At 36.5% G+C, this 22,987-nt stretch overlaps 1 protein-coding gene across 1 annotated transcript in view; it reads left to right on the top strand.

The window, feature by feature from the left end:
- Positions 1–22,423, top strand: part of CPA3 (carboxypeptidase A3) — a 33,748-nt gene extending 11,325 nt beyond the window's left edge. Inside the window, 7 exon segments of the mRNA XM_061193564.1 lie at positions 872–973; positions 2,340–2,450; positions 3,347–3,437; positions 4,355–4,557; positions 6,241–6,294; positions 6,296–6,326; positions 22,236–22,423. Of these exon segments, the coding sequence (XP_061049547.1) occupies positions 872–973; positions 2,340–2,450; positions 3,347–3,437; positions 4,355–4,557; positions 6,241–6,294; positions 6,296–6,326; positions 22,236–22,423 (780 nt within the window).
- The last annotated feature ends 564 nt before the right edge of the window (positions 22,424–22,987 follow it).

Raw genomic sequence — 22,987 nt, 5'->3', positions numbered from 1 at the left:
GAACCAAGAAAGTCCCTGAATAAACCACCTGACAGACACAGTGGACAAAGCCAGACAAGTTTCTTATCCCACATCTTTATAACAAGAGTTTATGATGTCCCTGGTGTATAAAACAGTTTTCCATCCAGTTAAATTCAGTGAAACTAATGACTAAATGTCGGGAAGAAAAGAAATTTAAGAATCATATAATCATAGGATCTCAGTACAGTAAGTGAGGCATTTCAACTCTGTGTTGATAGGGAATTCCCTTCTATGACCGAGCTGACAATTGCCATTCAGCTGCTGCTGGATTTTTGTACATCCAAAGACATTGCTCCCTAAAGCATCCCCTTAATAACTGAGAAGCCCTTCCTTACCCTGATTTCCCATCCATTCATGCTCTCCAACCACTCAAAACAAATCTAAATTCTCTAAAATGACAGTTCTTCAAATATCCAGCCGCTATCCCTCCTCCCCACTGCAAACACAACTACAAAATCTTTTCCACTCCAGGCTAAACATCATGTTTATGAAGTAAGAAAAATAAAAGGAAATGGCAGAAATAGAAGCAACTTTATAATCTTTTTCTCAGGCCAAAGGATGTTAGCAATAAAATACGAAAAACAATAGATTGTGATTTTTTTAAACCCTAAAAGCAACTCTTGACACTAAGAAAATTTTTTGAAAAATATACTATGAAATAGATTATGAATTATGTATTTTAAGGATACATGCCATGGTCCTCCCTGAGAAAAATATGTGCATACACAGTTACTCATGCAACAGAAGACAGGTGAAAGAATTGCTCTGAGACTATGAATGGGTATTTGGACAACAAGAGATCAGTGTGTAAGTTCATGTAAAATAATATCTCAAATTTATTTTTTAAAAGATTGGGGAAAAGGATGAAAGAAGAAAGGCTATTTTTATGGATTGTGGCATTCATGCACGAGAATGGATCTCCCCAGCATTCTGCCAGTGGTTTGTCTATCAGGTATATCAATCGGAACTTTCACACAATCCTCCTTCGATTGTCAAGTCTCCATCACTTCACTGAGTGGCAACACCCCTTTACAAATGAGTGCAGTTCCTCTTAACAAGAAGAGCCCACATTTGGTGCTGTCAGGAAATAAACGCTCTGGATTTTACTCATCGTTGAGGTTTTTATAAAATTGACACCTTCCTTTAAACTTCTTGAACTCCAGCTGACAGTTTATAAAACTAAAAAACAATTTTTGGCTACAATCTGGTTTTTCCTATAGTTAAGTATGGGAAATCTGAAACTATCTTTATATTACAACCTACAAACTTGGCCTTTCTTCAGTGAGTTCAAAGCACAGAACATTAGTTCCTGTTTAGATATTGAATTGGCTATGCACACATTTGGAATTTTCATACTTAAGTTTCCTTTCCAAGTGAAAAATAACTCACTTTTTAAAAAAAGTAAATCCAGTTTATAAGTTTGTTGTTCTTCTCACTCCATTTCTATTGTTTTCTGACTCCTACTATCTTTTAACTTTCTCTTCTCTGCCAGCTTTTGCATACATCATGCTGCTGGAATATGACATCACATCTGCTTTCAGGGCGAGGATACTTTTCACTAGGAATGAATCTGCCGGTAGAACTCATTTATCCCTGCAGTTGTTTTAGTTCTTCCAGCTGAGGGCCGAGAGCTCAGCTTACTTAAGTAATAAGCTCGCTTACTTAAGCCATAAAGGAACACACAAGACAGGGCTACAAGAAATATCTTGGCTCCAGTACAGATATACCTGGAAGACATTTTCCAAGAATAATGAGAGATTTTAGGTAGCCATAGAAAGTCCAGATAATTAGAGAAATTTCCATCTGATGTGAGAAAACAAGTTGATTGGTCAATCTAAATGCTCTAATTTTTTTATTAACGAAGTGTTTTTTCTTTAATCCTACTTATAATTAATTCATGAATCCTCCCCAATATTTACATATTCCTATGCTTACAAATTCAATATGTATTTACCGAAAGATGTGAGGAAAAGAATCTATTTAAAACAAGTTGTACTGCTAATTTTTCACTTGGCCTCTATTCTTTCTATGAAACGTATCTTGCATGCTACATTTGGAATGCTACAAGTCTTGATAATTAAATGATCCTTTAAAGAATATTTAGTTCAATTAATTTCACTAGTCTGAATAAGTGTCATTTTTTTTCTGTCATCTATATGGGTTATTTATCTTTATGCAGTTTAGGGGAAATACGTTTGAAATCATGTGACCTTGGGCAAATGGACTTAAGGAGTGGTAGTCATTACAATTATAACCACAGCTTTCCACATGGTAGCTAAACTTTATACCAATAGCTTAATTTTTTCCTACCCCTACAGGCAACCAAAACTTATGGTAAAAACAAAATTATGACCAAACTCCTGGACCGAATGAATTTTTATGTTCTTCCTGTGTTCAATGTTGATGGATATATTTGGTCATGGAGACAGGTACTGCTCTGTAGTCTCTTGTTTGCATTTAGGTAATATATTATTTACTGACTTTCATGTACATTGAGTGTTATGCATTAAGTTTAAGGTTTGGTTAATCAATTCCAGTTCAGAAAAGTATATTTTTAAAAACGCAGTTTCAACTAAGGAAAGCATGATTTCCTGGTTACGCAGGAGTTCTTGAAATAATATGAAATTTCTGCTGCTGAAGCTAGTAATGCAGAAAAATGAAATAAAGCAGTAATTATAAAGGAAATGTATATTATACAATATGGCAAAAGTATTTCTAGCTAAGAATAAAAGTCATTTAGAGACATTCTGAACATACTGACTTCAAAACAAAAGTCATTGTATTGCATCAATTTGGGACAGAATCTGCAGGGAATAATTGTATCAAAAAATAAATAAAAGTGTGACACAGATATCTGTCTTTTAAGAGAATTCTTTATACCCTGCTGTTGCTAAATAAGATTGATTTTGAGATTTCAGACAGATACTATCACAAAAAGTTATTTTCTGAAAATTATGCTCCAACAATCACAATTTGACCTGTATTGTATCTGAATCTATAAATGGTGAAAGATGTAACGAAGATAAAATTCAAATTATAGGTAATTTCAGAACAACATTGATCATTTTTTAATACTCAGAACTAATCAACAGTTTTTAAAACTAACTGAATTTTTTATCAAGGCCTTAGACTATTAATATAAAAAACGTTTCTGAAAATATTACAAGTTATAAGAAAAATATTTTGTTTCTTTATATAATGGGTCTCAGGTTAACTAGATAAATTTCAAATAAAGCTGTAGACACCTGCAGGGAGAATCTGAAATGATCAAATTGAAAAATGCTAACTGAGCTTGTGTAAACACTTCCATCATTCAATACTGCAGGACCGCATGTGGAGAAAAAATCGTTCCAAGAGCCAACGTTCCAAATGCATTGGAACTGACCTCAACAGGAACTTTAATGTCTCATGGAACTGTGAGTAGCAGACCAGATCTCAAGGGAAATAGCTCTAAAGAGTGTTTAGACACCGAATTTAGTTAAACTACCTACTTATTCAGTAAAGATAAGGTATTCCCTAAGTGTTAATTTTCTAATCTAAAAAATGAAAGATAATCATCACTACCATAGAAGTATTATGAATGTTTTGTTGAATGGGTGGAAGTAGGAGGTAGGACTGTTTATCAAACAATCTCTTACTTAATATATCTAGCTTGCTAAAAATCAGGCACAATCCAGAAATTCTGATAATCTGAACAGAGATCTCAGGTCCGAAAAGAAACATCTGGGGCAAAGAAAGTGAGAAGGTTGCAGGGAAAAGCAATGATAAGCAGAGGCCTGCTACATCAGATGCTGCTGCAGCTGCTACACAAATATTACTTTATCATTACATACATTCAAAGAGAAATTGCCACTATCCCAATTCATAAATTTCTTCTTTATCTAACTTTGTTGAAAATACCACCTCGGCATGTAATTCTATTCTACCATAATGAATATGATAATAGCACATATCACCAAGTGAAAGTTGCCTACTGAAACAGGTAAAAGAAACTCAGGCTCAGAGAAGGTAATTTACAGCAGTCTCCAATGAGTTAGAGCTGAGGCTGAATTGGAACTGACTCCAGGCCCTGGGCTGCTTCTGCTGAGTTATTCCTGTGACCCTGGGAGATGGAGGAAAAATAAACAAGGCTAAGAATAAGAATATTCAAGTGGGCTAAGTCTGTTATACTCTTGAGTTATGCATACAAAGTTAGTCTGCTGGGACACTGAGGCAGCCCTGTAAACCTGGGAGACTAAAATGTTAAAAACATTTTGTGAATCCCTGTCAAAAGAAGTAAGGGCTGTACTGATGGGGGGCAGATTCTGATCTCATCCCTCCATGTCCTCTGCAGCTTTCCCTCACACCAAGGACCCATGTTGGGAGATCTATCGGAGCCCTGCACCAGAGTCCGAGAAAGAGACCAAAGCTGTCACTGACTTCATTCGAAGCCACCGAAAATCAATCAAGGCTTACCTTACCTTCCATTCCTACTCCCAGATGCTATTGCTTCCCTACGGATATACATCAGAACTGCCACCTAACCATGAGGAACTGGTATGTACGAAAAGCCTGTGGTTTATGCACTGACACCACCATTGACTTTCAGTCTGTTCATCATTAACAACCTGGGTTATCTTGAAAAAATTTCACATTTGAATATCAAAGAAGAGAACTAATGAAGTCTACCTTAGAGTTAAAACCATAACCTTAGGTTAATTTTTCATGTGATAAAAGTACATAGATAATAGAATCTTTTGATATGATTCTAAGATAAAGCCAGTATGAAGAAAGGTCTAGGCTACCAGAGTAGAATTCCATTACTACACAGATGTTGCCTAGTTAAATATTTACCATGGGTCATAACATAAAACCATACACAGCAAAAGCCTAAGACAATAGCAAAGACATCTGCTATTCCTGTCACCGAGACACTGGATTTAAGGAGAGCAATTGTATTTTTATCCTCCTGATCAACTTGGAAATTACATTAATTCTTTTATTAACCAAGGAAAGAAATTTTGAATGATTGTGAAGCTTCTGCACTAAAAACACTCTCTCCAAAACTATGATCCACTAAGCATTCTTTTCCTTTCTATGAAAATGAATTTGATCATGTTAGCTTTAAAAAAAAAAAACTTCTGCATATGAGGGATAAATATTTTTAATTGCTCTAGAAGAAATAAAAGCTGTGATTCAAATACTGCTTCACATAATTTTTTTTTAATTTTTTAGAGGTTACAATTGCCTTTCTGACTTGAGTCAACTGTTTTCAGCATTCAATTCTGAGTGGGAGCAAAGATTTGAACCAGTCATTAAAACCTTCTGTTTATATACAACAAATATACAAGCAATATGTGGCCCATAGAGCCATTTATTTAATCAATCTAGTTGGGAATCTGCACCCATGAGTTTTATTAATTTATGCAAAGGTACAGCAATGCAATTCAATCTACCCTTAGGAAAATGGTATTATGGATTAAAAAATACAAATATACAAAACAAACCATTTTGAGTAAAGTAAGTGTTCTTACACAGCAACGAAATTGATTAAGAAAAAAACTTACTTTTTGGTTATATACATTACACATGTAGACTAAACAAAATCTTCACTAGAGTACAAAAATGTTAGTGACTATACTCCATTAAAATGAATTCCAATAATCATTCCCATAGCACAAAACACTATTGTGTATTAAAGGTCATAATCTGCCACTCAAGAAGAAAAACTCTAATTTAAACAGAAGTACTTTAAAAAGGAGTCAAGCACCTTTCTTCCCTTGGCATACTAAAATCATATGTGGAGAAAGACATATGGTGGTGTGGAACCTATGAAGACCAAGGAAGGAGGAACGTGGGAGAAACTGACTTTGAGAGAGACAAATATCTGAAGCCAAAAAAAAATCTGAGAGGAAAAAGAAAGAATATGTTTTTTTAGAAGGAAGGTCAGAAGTCAAAAGGAAGAAAAGGAGGGAGGGAGAGAGGAAAGAAGAGTGAGTATGAAGAAAGGGTAGAAACACGAGCTATGATATTACTGTACATAACTGATTTCACATTTAGAAGCCCTCACGATGACAATATGTATATCTTACTGAAAATAAATTTCTCACTCAATCATTTATTTTATTTTGATCTTCAAATGCCAAATAACCAGTAAAATCGACTTTTTTTAATCTCCAGTGAATTAACGGCATTCACATGGTATCCGGTTATCCCACTCCTACTTCCCTTTCTCTCCAGGCCAAAGTTGCAAAGATTGGCACTGATGTCCTATCAACTCAGTATGAACCCACTCCACACCTGTGGTCCAACAGCATCAACCATTTGTACGTTTTTCCTATTATTTATTGTGCCACCTTCCCTAATTCTCTTTTAGAGACATTAAAGAAAGTTATAGAATTTATAAGTTAGGATTAGAACATCTTGGAACTGCTAATTTAAACTTCGGTTTTAACAGGAGATTCTGAATTATACGTGAATCTAGGAGACAGATTCCACCCTTTTGGGGGGGGGATAAGATTTTTCTAGAAACAAATTATACTGAACGTTTACAAGGCTACAAGGTCAACAGAAGTAATTACATCAAGACAAATTTACAGTTTAATTCTTTCATCATCCTATTCTCTACCACCACTACCACCACCATTTTATCCTCACAGGAACTAACAAGAATTAACTGGGGCAGAGTCAATTCTTTTTTTTTTTAACCATTTAACTCTGACTGGACTCTTTCTTCCTTGGCCTTGTCCCTATGCCAGCACAGTCTTTTCCTTAGCTCCTGGGGGGAAAACGGGTAGGCCAACAGTTTCAGCCACTCTGCTCGTGTAAAGCCAGTCTCCTGTCCCTCTCACCAGCCCCTTCCTACTGTGTTCAACCGAAATCTATATGGTGGATTAAGAAAGGAGGTCACAAGGTCCTCGTTCTGCTGCTTTTGCTTTAGTGTCTCAGCACCACTTCTTAATCTTCACTCTTTTTAAACTTTCTTTGTCTTTGCATTTTTTAATTATTGACACAGACTTCTTACAAGTCAGGCACTGTCCTCAGCCCTTGATTTTCACAATCTCAGTTACTCCTCACAATGTTCCATGAGGTGTGCAGTACTCGCAACTAGCTTAACTGGGATTCAGTCCCAGGTTTTAACAAAACCGAGGTCTGTGATCTTGACCACTTCGCAGACTGCTTTCCCATTTGGTTTTTGCAGCTAAAGTAACTAGGGATTTCTATTTTCAAGCAATAGAAAGAAATTCATTTAGTTTTCACCAAAGACCATTAATTCAGACCCTGGGAAGTGAGACTATTTCTCCTCAGATCTCACTGATCTTAGTTTGAAAATTCTTTAGTAAAACTCACCTTTTCTCCAAACTATTTCCAAGTTTAAGTTCTTAGGCCCAAACTTTACAGGAAATTCCAATGAAACTGCTTACAAAACCTTAACTTCCTAACAAAATTTAATTCCTCAAAAGCAAGGCTTACACTTCAGATCTCCTCTCAGATCATACAATATCTAGCACGGGGCATGGAACAATAGCAGAATTAATTCTCATAAACTTGGTCAAAGAAAATGGTGTCCTGACTTGTCCAAAAGGTGTGAATGTGGATTGAAACCACAACAAAATTAGACTTGATTTAGCCTGTATCACTCTCTAGAGCCAAGATATCCAACATTTTTAGCATGAAGACTGCTGTTTAACTTTTAAACATTTCATGGAACAACTCACCACCACCCAATACAAATGATTATTTCCATGATACTTTTAGAACATGTGGATTGAAAAAATAAATATGTGCATCTGTGGATTCCAGGCAATACCTCTACCTGGCCATACCTCATAAACCACTTCCCTAATCCAAGCTGAAAGAATAAACTGTAACTAAAAGTTTACACCCTCAACAATTGCTATGGAATTTGAAAATGCTTTAGTCATCACAAACAACTTCTAGAGCCTATCTACTGGAGGTTCCTTTGGTGGAATTAGAAAAATGACTTAAAAAAACAGACAAGTTCCGGAACATTCCTAGAGAACATTTATCAGCAATCACGTATCAACCAGTTGTGTTCTTTAAAGGGCAGAAGAGAAAGTACAGTGACACAGCCGATCATCATCATCCAGATAGATCTGCTGCAACATAGCCAGGCCAGGGATTCATTATACATACAAGTGGATGACAACAAGATTTCAAAACAGATGATATACCCAGCTACATAAGTGGACAAAAGTAAGCAAAGTAAAGGACCAAAGGACAGACTAGAACACCAGTTTAAAATGGCAGCCTACTTAGTGGATATTGAGAAATAGCAGGGCCAGATAAGCCACCCAGATTTGATGTAAGAGGAATTCCTAAATCATAAGGAGGAAAAACACACAGATTTTCTTGGCAGCAAAGAACAAAGGGTTCCAAACAGGAGAAAACTTTGCAAATGGCAGCTAGGGCATCAAAGGATTATTACTCTCACTTTCTATATATATATATATATTTATATATATACACACACACACACACACACACACACATATGCGTGCATGTATATACAGGATGTATATTTGCATATATATGCAAATTATGAGCATATTAGAGCTATGTATTTGCATTGAATCACAATTATTTAATAAGCAAGAACTTATGGAGCACCCACCTAATAGCCCAGCACTTGGAGCTTTGAGAGATAGGTGAAAAGAGTGAAGACACAATGACTACTTTCAAAGAGTTACATTCTAACTGGGAGGAGGAGATCACCAAAGATAACATAGTTCCCTGTTATCATGTGTCACTTTCAATATGGGAGGGTAAAGAGGAATTACTATTCTATACAACTGTGTAGTAGTATTTTAAACTTTTATTTTATTATATTATATTATAAGTTTTTTTAAGCAATTCAGATTTAGAAAGAATTGTCTTTTCCACATGGGGCTACAGCAGCTTGATAGATGTTCAAAACTTTTAGGAGTGACTGCTTTAATAAAGCACCTGATTAAATGTTAATCAAACATTCACAAGAAGCAGGCAGTAACAAAGCACTTGACTTGGTAAGAAAAGAAAATAGGAGCACCCCACAATTAAAGTTTAGTCATTCCAATATCCTAATTGTCATGTGACAAGTTCCAGGATTTGGAGGAAGCATCTAACATTTGCCAGTATTTTTCTCTCTTTGATTTGATGGAGACAGAAAAAAAGGACTGAGGGAGCATTTTTAAAACCCAAATTGTGGAGAGATCTCTGACCTCCAGAAAAATATGTTTGCAATTTGAACCTAATAAACAAATAAGTTAAATCCATAAAATTTGAAACCAGGAGGAAACCTAGGAAATGATCTAATTCATGGTTCTCAAGCCTGACTTCCAATTAGCATTATCTGAGGAGCTTTTAAAATATGCAGATGATCAGGTCTTATTCCCCAGAGATTCAGATTCCATTAGTCCCTGGGGGGCCCCAGGCACCTGAATTTTTTTAAAGTGGTCAAAGTGATTCTAAGATGAAACGAGGGTTGAGAACCACTGATATAAGCTAAATCCCTCATTTATAGACCATGAAATTGAGATATAGAAAGATTTCATCACTTAGGGGCAGAATAGGGTCAAAAATCAGCATTCCAGACCAGAGTCAAACTGTATACCAACTATTTTGCCACGAAGCAGCGATATTTAGATGGCACAAAAATTGATATTGAAAGATTGTGAAATGCTTATATTTGCATATTGACAGCATAGCCAATCCTTTACCATCTTAGAAATAACTGAAGATAGTTCCTAGTTAGCAAGAGTAGTTCACTGAATTGATAGGAATCAAGCAGCTTGTATCATTAATATCATCCATCTATGAGTCACACGATGAATTAAAAAGTTAATTTCAAAGTGCCTTTCTTGTTGCCTTCCCCACACATCAAAATCGCTAGCTCTGCTCTTGTTTCTCAACTCTGTACTGTTTTCTATACTCTTTACTACTCTACATTTTGAAAAGGAGAAAATCAAGACCCCGAATTTGTAGCTCAACACCCACTATCTATCCACTAAGACATTCAAGCTGAGATTATACTGAAGGCAACAGAAGTGCAAAGTAAAGATTTCAGTTCATGCCCATGCATCTCTAGCTTCAGCTCTTGCTTCAAATAGAATTTCCACTCCTGTTGACATAAAAGTGAGTGTTAGTATGTTTAATGCCTATCAATAATACTTTTTTAAAAACATAGAAGTTAAGTCACCAGTGTCACTTTATGTGGATTTCTCTGGGATGAAACCAGAGTGTTAGTTCAGTTCAGTTTTACCTTGACTTGTTTTGACTGTATTATAGTCAGTTCCTTGCACTTAATGTGCCTTGAAAGGAGTAGGAAATTTTTTTATTATCAACATTTTAAGAAAATGTTAACAAAAATATTATCTTGTAGAACTCAATTAACACTTTTTATTGAGAGGACTATAGATTGACATATGGTAGGTAGTACAGTACAATGGTTAGTCACGCAAACTCTGAAGACATGTAGCTTGGGTTTGATTCCTGACTCAACCACTTACTAGCTATGTATCTTTTTTTTTCAATTGACATGTCGTTGATTTACAATATTATATTAGTTTCAGGTGTACAACACAGTGATTCAGTATTTTTGCAGATTATAGTTTATTTTAGGTTATTATAAGATAATGGCTATAATTCCCTGTGCTATACAGTATATCCTTGTCACCTATCTATTTTACACATCTAGCTATGTTGTCTTTGAGTAAATTGCTTAATCTCTCTGTGCCAAAATTTCCTCTTCTGTAAAACAGCAATTGGTACTTATATCATAAGGTTGTGATAGGAATTAATGAAATGAGTTAGCATACATAAAGCACTTAGAAGGGTGCCTGTTTAGCAAGTGATTGTTATTATATTCTATAAATATATACACATATTTTAGTGGGTACAGACAGAGATAAATAAAAGGCTAAGCAGCATGTTCAACAAATTAAGTTGTATAATAATATATTCTTACAAGTAAAAGTCTTTTTCAATGTTGTATTTATTTTATGTCTTAATATAGTTTTTGTTTGCAAATTTAAGGTTTCGAAGATACAGAAAGTGGTATCATAAAAGAAAATGTATTACACTCAATAACATCACACAATTATGAAAAATCACAAATTACATAAATTCTCAATCACCACTATTAATCTTAATGAGAAATTTCTCATAAAGTAAATTTTTCAAAATGAAATATCAATATTCTTTAACTCTTTGAGATTATAGCAGTTTACTTAACTGCAAATGGAGGGCTGGTACAGCTAGAAACTGGCCACATTTATTGAAATGTCCAGCACACTCTAAATCATCACGCAAGACACAATTCCTATTTACCCTACCTCCATTGCTACAGAACTCTTATGTTCTTTTTTACTAATGAACTTAATCTCAACTCTTGCTAAAAATGGCAGCCTTCTTGATCACTAAAGCCAGTATATTTATCTCAGCTCACATGCTCCACAAACTCCGTGCAACATTGGACCTTGTTGATATACCTTCTTCTTGCCATTCCCTTGGCTTCCTTGACACCAAACTCACCTGGTTTGCCTCCTCCTCCTTCTTTTCCACTTCGTCTCTGCTGACTGCCCCTAAAAGCAGATATTTTCCCAAAAATAGGTATTATGCAGATATTCCACAAGGTTGTCTCTTCAGGCCCCTCCTCTTCCTTCTGCTTCTTTCCTCATCAGGGAAGTACTCTCTATCCTCACAGGCTGGAGCCTGCATTTGCCACCTAGAGGCGCCGGGGTGGCCCAGCTAGGAGATCACCTTTCATCCATGCAGCAGTAACCTGCAGGGATCAGTGGGAGCCCAGCAGCACCAGGGGAACCAACTAGATGAAAACAGCAATGCAAAGGCTCTGAAAACTATATTGACACTGGAACCAGAAGTCACTAAAGAAGACCAGGGCCTGCATGCTAAACCTAAACAGGGTGACTGCCTGTTAAAGTAGATTTCCGTTAAAATTTAAGACTTAACATAATAGCCAAAGTGTCTAGGGTACAATCAAAAATCACTTATGCCAAAAATAAAGAAAAGCACAGCTCGAATGAGAAAAGACATTGACAGATGCCAACACTGAGATGATTTAGGTGTTGGAATTATCTGACAAGAATTTCAAAATCATCATCATAAAAATGTTTCAACAAGCAATTACAGATAGCCTTGAAACAAATGATAATATAGAAAATCTCGGTCAAATCTTGACAGCTGGAAACATAGACACAGGAGAGAACAGGCCAAAGTTACAGGCCTGCTGAGTCCTCGGGTCTAACCATAATACACTTCGTACTGCCCTAGGTCCAGGGATGTGTTCTAACACCCTCTCATTGAAAGACAAAGGAGAAGCCACAATGAGACGGTAGGAGGGGCACAATCAGAGTAAAATCAAATCCCATAACTGGTGGGTGGGTGACTCACAGACTGGCGAACACTTATACCACAGAAGTCCGCCCACTGGAGTGAAGGTTCTGAGCCCCACGTCAAGCTTCCCAACCTGGGCGTCCGGCAATGGGAGGAGGAATTCATAGAGAATCAGACTTTGAAGCCTAGTGGGAATTGATTGCAGGACTTCGACAGGACTGGGGGAAAACAGAGACCCCACTCTTGGAGGACGCACACAAAATAGTGTGCGCATCGGGACCCAGGGGAAGGAGCAGTGACCCCAGTGGAGACTGAACCAGACCTACCTGCTAGTGTTGGAAGGTCTCCGGCAGAGGCGGGGGGTGGCTCTGTTTCACCGTGGGGATAAGGACATTGGCAGCAGAAGTTCTGGGAAGTACTCCTTGGCATGAGCCCTCCCAGAGTCTGTCATTAGCCCCACCAAAGAGCCCAGGTAGGCTCCAGTGTTGGGTTGCCTCAGGCAAAACAACCAACTGGGAGGGAACCCAGCCCCACCCATCAACAGTCAAGTGGATTAAAGTTTTACTGAGCTCTGACCACCACAGCAACAGTCAGCTCTACCCACCACCAGAGCCTCCCATCAAGCCTCTTAGATAGCCTCAACCACCAGAGGGCAGACAGCAGAAGCATGAAAAAGTATAATCCTGCAGCCTGTGGAACAAAAACCACATTCACAGAAAGATAGACAAGATGAAAAGGCAGAGGGCTACATACCAGATGAAGGAACAAGATAAAACCCCAGAAAAACAACTAAATGAAGTGGAGATAGGCAACCTTCCAGAAAAAGAATTCAGAATAATGATAGTGAAGATGATCCAGGACCTCGGAATAAGAATGGAGGCAAAGATCGAGAAGATGCAAGAAATGTTTAACAAAGACCTAGAAGAATTAAAGAACAAACAAACAGAGATGAACAATACAATAACTGAAATGAAAACTACACTAGAAGGAATCAATAGCAGAATAACTGAGGCAGAAGAATGGATAAGTGACCTGGAAGACAGAATGGTGGAATTCATTGCTGCAGAACAGACTAAAGAAAAAAGGATGAAAAGAAATGAAGACAGCCTAAGAGACCTCTGGGACAACATTAAATGCAACAACATTCACATTATAGGGGTCCCAGAAGGAGAAGAGAGAGAGAAAGGACCAGAGAAAATATTTGAAGAGATTATAATCAAAAACTTCCCTAACATGGGAAAGGAAATAGCCACCCAAGTCCAGGAAGTGCAGAGAGTCCCATACAGGATAAACCCAAGGAGAAACACGCCGAGACACATAGTAATCAAATTGGCAAAAATTAAAGACAAAGAAAAATTATTGAAAGCAGCAAGGGAAAAACGACAAATAACATACAAGGGAACTCCCATAAGGTTAACAGCTGATTTCTCAGCAGAAACTCTACAAGCCAGAAGGGAGTGGCATGATATACTTAAAGTGATGAAAGGGAAGAACCTACAACCAAGATTACTCTACCCGGCAAGGATATCATTCAGATTTGATGGAGAAATCAAAAGCTTTACAGACAAGCAAAAGCTAAGAGAATTCAGCACCACCAAACCGGCTCTACAACAAATGTTAAAGGAAATTTTCTAAGTGGGAAACACAAGAGAAGAAAAGGACCTACAAAAACAAACCCAAAACAATTAAGAAAATGGTCATAGGAACATACATATCGATAATTACCTTAAACGTGAATGGATTAAATGCTCCAACCAAAAGACACAGGCTTGCTGAATGGATACAAAGACAAGACCCATATATATGCTGTCTACAAGAGACCCACTTCAGACCTAGAGACACATACAGACTGAAAGTGAGGGGATGGAAAAAGATATTCCATGCAAATGGAAATCAAAAGAAAGCTGGAGTAGCTATACTCATATCAGATAAAATAGACTTTAAAATAAAGAAGGTTACAAGAGACAAGGAAGGATACTACATAACAATCAGGGGATCAATCCAAGAAGAAGATATAACAATTATAAATATATATGCACCCGAAATAGAAGCACCTCAATACATAAGGCAACTGCTAACAGCTATAAAAGAGGAAATCAACAGTAACACAATAATAGTGGGGGAATTTAGTGCCTCACTTACACCAATGGACAGATCATCCAAAATGAAAATAAATAAGGAAACAGAAGCTTTAAATGACACAATAGACCAGATAGATTTAATTGATATTTATAGGACATTCCATCCAAAAACAGCAGATTACACTTTCTTCTCAAGTGCGCATGGAACATTCTCCAGGATAGATCACATCTTGGGTCACAAATCAAGCCTCAGTAAATTTAAGAAAATCGAAATTATATCAAGCATCTTTTCTGACCACAACGTTATGAGATTAGAAATGAATTACAGGGAAAAAAACGTAAAAAACACAAACACATGGAGGCTAAACAATACGTTACTAAATAACCAAGAGATCACTGAAGAAATCAAAGAGGAAATAAAAGAATACCTAGAGACAAACGACAATGAACACACGATGATCCAAAACCTATGGGATGCAGCAAAAGCAGTTCTAAGAGGGAAGTTTATAGCTATACAAGCCTACCTCAAGAAACAAGAAAAATCTCAAGTAAACAAACTAACCTTACACCTAAAGGAACTAGAGAAAGAAGAACAAACAAAACCCAAAGTTAGCAGAAGGAAAGAAATCATAAAGATCAGAGCAGAAATAAATGAAATAGAAACAAAGAAAACAACAGCAAAGATCAATAAAACTAAAAGCTGGTTCTTTGAGAAGATAAACAAAATTGATAAACCATTAGCCAGACTCATCAAGAAAAAGAGGGAGAGGACTCAAATCAATAAAATTAGAAATGAAAAAGGAGAAGTTACAACAGACACCGCAGAAATACAAAACATCCTAAGAGACTACTACAAGCAACTCTATGCCAATAAAATGGACAACCTGGAAGAAACGGACAAATTCTTAGAAAGGTATAACCTTCCAAGACTGAACCAGGAAGAAACAGAAAATATGAACAGACCAATCACAAGTAATGAAATTGAAACTGTGATTTAAAATCTTCCAACAAACAAAAGTCCAGGACCAGATGGCTTCACAGGTGAATTCTATCAAACATTTAGAGAAGAGCTAACACCCATGCTTCTCAAACTCTTCCAAAAAATTGCAGAGGAAGGAACACTCCCAAACTCATTCTATGAGGCCACCATCACCCTGATACCAGAACCAGACAAAGATACTACAAAAAAAGAAAATTACAGACCAATATCACTCATGAATATAGATGCAAAAATCCTCAACAAAATACTAGCAAACAGAATCCAACAACACATTAAAAGGATCATACACCATGATCAAGTGGGATTTATTCCAGGGATGCGAGGATTCTTCAATATACGCAAATCAATCAACATGATACACCATATTGACAAATTGAAGAATCAAAACCATATGATCATCTCAATAGATGCAGAAAAAGCTTTTGACAAAATTTAATACCCATTTATGATAAAAACTCTCCAGAAAGTGGGCATAGAGGGAACTTTCCTCAACATAATAAAGGCCATATACGACAAACCCACAGCAAACATCATTCTCAATGGTGAAAAACTGAAAGCATTTCCTCTAAGATCAGGAACAAGACAAGGAGGTCCACTCTCACCACTATTATTCAACATAGTTTTGGAAGTCCTAGCCACGGCAATCAGAGAAGAAAAAGAAATAAAAGGAATACAAATTGGAAAAGAAGAAGTAAAACTGTCACTGTTTGCAGATGACATGATACTATACATAGAGAATCCTAAAAATGCCACCAGAAAACTACTAGAGCTAATCAATGAATTTGGTAAAGTTGCAGGATACAAAATTAATGCACAGAAATCTCTTGCATTCCTATACACTAATGATGAAAAATCTGAAAGAGAAATTATGGAAACACTCCCATTTACCATTGCAACAAAAATAATAAAATATCTAGGAATAAACCTACCTAGGGAGACAAAAGGCCTGTATGCAGAAAACTATAAGACACTGATGAAAGAAATTAAAGATGATACCAACAGGTGGAGAGATATACCATGTTCTTGGATTGAAAGAATCAATATTGTGAAAATGACTATACTACCCAAAGCAATCCACAGATTCAATGCAATCCCTATCAAATTACCAATGGCATTTTTTATGGAACTAGAACAAATCATCTTAAAATTTGTATGGAGACACAAAAGACCCCAAATAGCCAAAGCAGTCTTGAGGGAAAAAAACGGAGCTGGAGGAATCAGACTCCCTGACTTCAGAGTACACTACAAAGCTACAGTAATCAAGACAATATGGTACTGGCACAAAAACAGAAACATAGATCAGTGGAACAGGATAGAAAGCCCAGAGATAAACCCATGCACCTATGGTCAACTAATCTATGACAAAGGAGGCAAGGATATACAATGGAGAAAAGACAGTCTCTTCAATAAGTGGGGCTGGGAAAACTGGACAGCTACATGTAAAAGAATGAAATTAGAACACTCCCTAACACCATACACAAAAATAAACTCAAAATGGATTTGAGACCTAAATGTAAGACCGGACACTATAAAACTCTTAGTGGAAAACATAGGAAGAACACTCTTTGACATCAATCACAGCAAGATCTTTTTTGATCCACCTCCTAGAGTAATGGAAATAAAAACAAAAATAAACAAATGGGACCTAATGAAACTTCAAAGCTTTTGCACAGCAAAGGAAACCATAAACAAGACGAAAAGACAACGCTCAGAATGGGAGAAAATATTTGCAAACGAATCAACGGACAAAGGATTAATCTCCAAAATATATAAACAGCTCATTCAGCTCAATATTAAAGAAACAAACACCCCAATCCAAAAATGGGCAGAAGACCTAAATAGACATTTCTCCAAAGAAGACATACAGATGGCCAAGAAGCACATGAAAAGATGCTCAACATCACTAATTATTAGAGAAATGCAAATCAAAACTACAATGAGGTATCACCTCACACCAGTTAGAATGGGCATCATCAGAAAATCTACAAACAACAAATGCTGGAGAGGGTGTGGAGAAAAGGGAACCCTCTTGCACTGTTGGTGGGAATGTAAATTGATACAGCCACTATGGAGAACAGTATGGAGGTTCCTTAAAAAACTAAAAATAGATTTACCATATGATCCAGCCATCCCACTACTGGGCGTATACCCAGAGAAAACCATAATTCAAAAAGACACATGCACCCCAATGTTCATTGCAGTACTATTTACAATAGCCAGGTCATGGAAGCAACCTAAATGCCCATCGACAGACGAATGGAGAAAGAAGATGTGGTACATATATACAATGGAATATTACTCAGCCATAAAAAGGAACGAAATTGAGTCATTTGCTGAGACGTGGATAGATCTAAAGACTGTCATACAGAGTGGAGTAAGTCAGAAAGAGAAAAACAAATATCGTATATTAACTCATGTATGTGGAACCTAGAAAAATGGTACAGATGAGTCGGTTTGCAGGGCAGAAGTTGAGACACAGATGTAGAGAACAGACATATGGACACCAAGGGGGGAAAACTGCGGTGGGGTGGGGATGGTGGTGTGCTGAATTGGGCGATTGGGATTGACATGTATACACTGATGTGTATAAAATTGATGACTAACAAGAACCTGCAGTATTAAAAAAAACAAACAAACAAAACAACTAATACTAAACTTTCATTGCATTATTTGTATGGAAATACGTTAATATAAATGTTTCAGACTTTACATGAAATTTCTAAAAATCTTATATGTTCTGGTATAATGTTATGTCATAATTCTAGTTATTACTTTAAGATGTATATCTCAGAAAAAAAAATAAAAAGATTAACTATGAGTTGAACCTGGATGATGGATACAGAAGAGTTCATTATACTGCTATTTTTGTTTATATTTTATTGTTTTTATTGTTTTCTATAATAAAATGTTTTTAAAAATTAAAAAAAAAAAAGAAAATCTCATCAAAGAAATGCAAGGTATAAAAAGGAAGCAAACGGAAATTATAGAACTGAAAAACACATTAACTTAAATTTTAAAAACTCACTGGAGAGGATCAATAGCAGAATGAATATGATGGAGGGAAGAATCAGTTAACGTGAAGATAGAACAATAGAACTTATCCGGTCTGAAGAGAGAAAACAAATTGAAAAAATATATAAACAAAGCCTAAGGGACCTGTGGCATAATAACACATGATCAAAACATTCATATCATCGAAATCTCAGAAGGAGAGGAGAAAGAGAATAGTGCTGGAAAAAAATATTTGAAGAAATAAAGACTGAAATTTCCCAAATTTCCTAAAGACATAAACCAACATATTCAAGAAACCAAGTGAACCACAAACAGAATAAGTTCAAAGAAACTCACATCAAGCCACACCAGAATTAAAGTTCTGAAAACGAAAGACAAAGTAAAAACTCTTGAAAGCAATGAGAAAGAAACAATCTAGAGGGGGCAAAACAATTCAAATGACAGCAGATTTCTCATTTGAAAATGTGGAAGGCCAAAAGGAAGGGATAACATTTTTCAAGTGCTAAAAGAACTATCAATCATTAATTCTATATTCAGCAAAAAATATCCTTCAGAAATGAAGAGGAAATAAAGATATTCTCAGACAAAGGAAAACTAAGAGAATCTGTCACCTACAGACCTACCCTTTAAAGATGGATAAGGAAAGCTCTCCAAATAAGAAAGAAATGGTAACAGAGGCTTCAAACTGTGGAAAGGAAGCAAAAACAATAGATTAGGGAATGAATGAATGAATAATGAATGGATGGGTGGATGAATGAAGGATAAATAGACTATCTTTCTCCTCATGATGATTGAATCAAAAAGTATAATTCCATCTGATGTGATGTTTAATATATGTAGAGAAGTAATCAAGATAAATGTATTTTAAAAGTGGGAAGGGGAAAAAAATCTAAATGCAAGTAGGACTTCTATATCTTACTTGACATGATAAAACACTAATACCAGTAGACTGTGATAAGTCATGTATGTATACTGTAATACATAGAGCAACCACTAAGAAAACTATACAAACTGATATACTCAAAAACATTATTATAAATAAATCAAAATGGAATCCTAAAAATGATCATGTAACCAACAATAAGGCAATAAAAGAGAAATGGAGGAATGAAAAACAGAGGGAACAAACAAAAATCAAATAGTAAGATGGCAGATTTAAGGTATATCAATAATTTACCTAAATATATTAATTAAAAGACAGAGATTGGCAGAGTGGATTAAGAAAAATATGATTCAACAATACACTGGCTACAAGAAACTCACTTCATATATAACATAGGTTGAAATTGAAAGGCTGGGAAAAAGACACACCATGCAAACATTAATCAAAGTAGGAGTGGCTATATTAAACATCAGATAAAGTAAATTTCAGAACAAAGAAATTTACCAGAAACAAAGAGGAACGTTAATGATAAAAGGATCAATCCACCAAGAAGACATAATAATCCTGAATGTGTGCAAGCCAGTTTCACCTGTGATGCTGCTTCTGCCAATAATTTTCAAATCCATTTTCCCAGGCTCCTTCCTCCACGGTACAGTAAATCAGAGAAAGGTGGCAGCGACCCGTGGCTTTCATCAGCCTCCCCACCCTCCCAACTCACGTTTCAATGCAGGACTGAGGCTTCACATATCCTTCTGCGTCAAACACTATGTATTTGGTAGGTGCTGTGCACAGGACTGAGGGGAAAAGGCACACGGAAACCAACTATTGCCTCAAGGACCCTGCACAAGCCCCGCCCATGGAGTGCCCCCTGCCTTCTATCCCAGGGCTGGACATGACTCTTCCATTCTGCCAAGGCTGGACATCTGACCGTACTCATCTGACTGCTCCGGCCCCAACAGCTCCGCAGTGTTCCGCCGCCAGTGCCCACATCCCTAGCAGCAAGCACCCACATCCCCTGTCTGACTGATTGCTAAACATCTTTTTTCTTCCTTCCTTTACCCTTTCTTTTCCCCATCACTACTCTCTCTGAGTTCCTGTTTCTGTTAATAACATGTGGATTTTTTTTCCAGCTACCCAGATTGAAATCTCAATCTTTTTCATCAAATTCTGTGACTCTTCCATTCCAACGTTTCTTACATAGAGTCCCACCTATTCTATCCCCAGTGTGGTGACTCTACACTAGTTCAGGCTTTCACTTCACAATACCTCCTAACTGGTCTCTTTCCAGTGCTGCCAAACAAAACATCTTTCTTTTTTTATTAGGTTTTCTGAGCTTTGCCCACAAACTCTTTTTTTTTTTTTTTTAATTTATTTATTTATTTTTTTTGGCTGTGTTGGGTCTTCGTTTCTGTGCGAGGGCTTTCTCCAGTTGCGGCAAGTGGGGGCCACTCTTCATCGCGGTGCGCGGGCCTCTCACTGTCGCAGCCTCTCCCGTTGCGATGCGCAGGCTCAGTAGTTGTGGCTCACGGGCTTAGTTGCTCCGCGGCATGTGGGATCTTCCCACACCAGGGCTCGAACCTGTGTCCCCTGCACTGGCAGGCAGATTCTTAACCACTGCGCCACCAGGGAAGCCCTTGCCCACAAACTCTTACTGTATCTCACTGGTCTCTAAAAATGCCTCCATGCTTTCCATCCTTGTAGTTCACTGGCCAGAATGCTTTTCTTCAATCTCCATCTGGAAAAATACTAGCCTTTCTTCAAGGCTCTCCCCAGATACAACCTCCATCATGAAGGTGGCATTTGAGCAGGTATTGAGCATGAAACACCATCCTCCTCACCAAGCATAATTGCTTTCTTCCTTTAAATCTTCACAAGATACTGTATCTTTCCTATGGTACTTTTATATTCTGCCCTATCTCTGTTGATTTACATAGTTGTCTTCTCTCCCCTCAACTGTAAGTTCCAAAGACACCAGTAGCACCTTCTTCATCTTTGTACCCTTGCACCACCCACCCTCCACAGTGCCAAGTAAAGTGCACTGCACATATTAAAGGTTTTAATAAATATTTGTTGAATAATTTTAAAGCCAACCCTGTCTCTCTCTACCAAAATATTCCTTCTCGCTTTCTTCATCACAGCTTTGAATTTTTATCTTTCAAAGCTAAAATGTTTGTATCAAACTCATTACTTTTCCTAAAACATAAGTAATTTTATGTACAAAAAAATTAGTTTTTCAATTATGTAAATCAAAATATACATAAATGCTTTTACAGTATTTACATACACTTGTATAAACCTTATATGTATATAACCTCTAGATTTTATATTCTCAGTCTTTTTAACAAATAACATTCTTAGTAAAATTTCACAAAAATTGACATGGAAAAGTTGGATTAGGGGATTAAATATATCCTTAAAATAATTGATTTAAACTTTCTTGGTCTTTTAACTATAAAATAGTTTATCCTAGCAACATGAATGGAAAGAGACCTGAACTACTAGAAAGAATGTAATTTTGCATAGCTTGTATGTGTAGTTTTCCTTGGTGGGTTTTCAGTGACCAGTGACCCCTCCTCAGCTGGTCTCCTCAACTGCTTGCACTTACTCAGACCACCTCAATCTACGACAATGTGCACCCAGAAGACAAACTCAATTTAGACTCAAAATGATCCAAGCAAAATGTAATTTTGAAAATGCAGCACATATTTAAAACGTGTGATGGATTCCAAAGCCATGATTATTTTTTACTCGACACTATACTATGCAGACCACTACTCCCATTCATTACTGCAATTAACTGTATATGAAATTATTTTTATTGCTAATTTTACACCAGTGAATTTCCATTTCAAGAAAAACATTAACATTTGTTTCTAATTAAATATTTATTGCTTATGTTTTACAGACCCGACATCAAGTTCTTCTTTAGACTGGGCTTACAACCTGGGCATCAAACACACATTTGCCTTCGAGCTCCGAGATAAAGGCAAATTTGGTTTTCTCCTCCCAGAATCTCAGATAAAGTCAACTTGTAAAGAGACCATGCTAGCTGTCAAATTTATTGTCAAGTATATCCTCAAGCATACTTCCTAAAGAACTGCCCTCTGTTTGGAATAAGCCAGTTAATTCTTCCCCTGCCTTTCACTAGAAAGTCAATCTTTGCTTATCCCTAAATGTGGTTTCCACATCACCTGAATAGGTCCTCTCTTGTTCACTTAAGTCCTATGTTATTTCTTTTTGCTTTTATTTACTCTCAATAGTATCTTAACAAATAGTCTTAGGTGAAAGTTTAACCAAGTTAAGTTAGAACCCAGCACAAAGTATTATTTTGAGTATTTTGAAAGGTGATATACAGTGGGTCACAGGAAGGAAATGAGAACCTTCACTTTCTCCAGAACCAGACTTTCACCATGTGGCTTCATCATTTCATGTGCCAATATAATAAAAATAAAACATATTCCAAAATGCACCTTCTGTTTTTTATAAATTATGTACTCTACATTCCTCTATTAGCATTAATAATCATGCATTAATGCTTCTTATGCATTCTGTTAATAAGAAAGAACATCTTCAATTTTTCAAAACATATTTTGCCTACATATTTTTTTTTAATACAAGTAGACAATGTTTATATCCTCACACTAGCAAAAGGATGTT

The sequence above is a fragment of the Eubalaena glacialis genome, chromosome 6 (assembly GCF_028564815.1).
Source record: "Eubalaena glacialis isolate mEubGla1 chromosome 6, mEubGla1.1.hap2.+ XY, whole genome shotgun sequence".
NCBI lineage: Eukaryota > Metazoa > Chordata > Mammalia > Artiodactyla > Balaenidae > Eubalaena > Eubalaena glacialis.
This window is presented reverse-complemented; position numbering and strand designations above follow the sequence as displayed.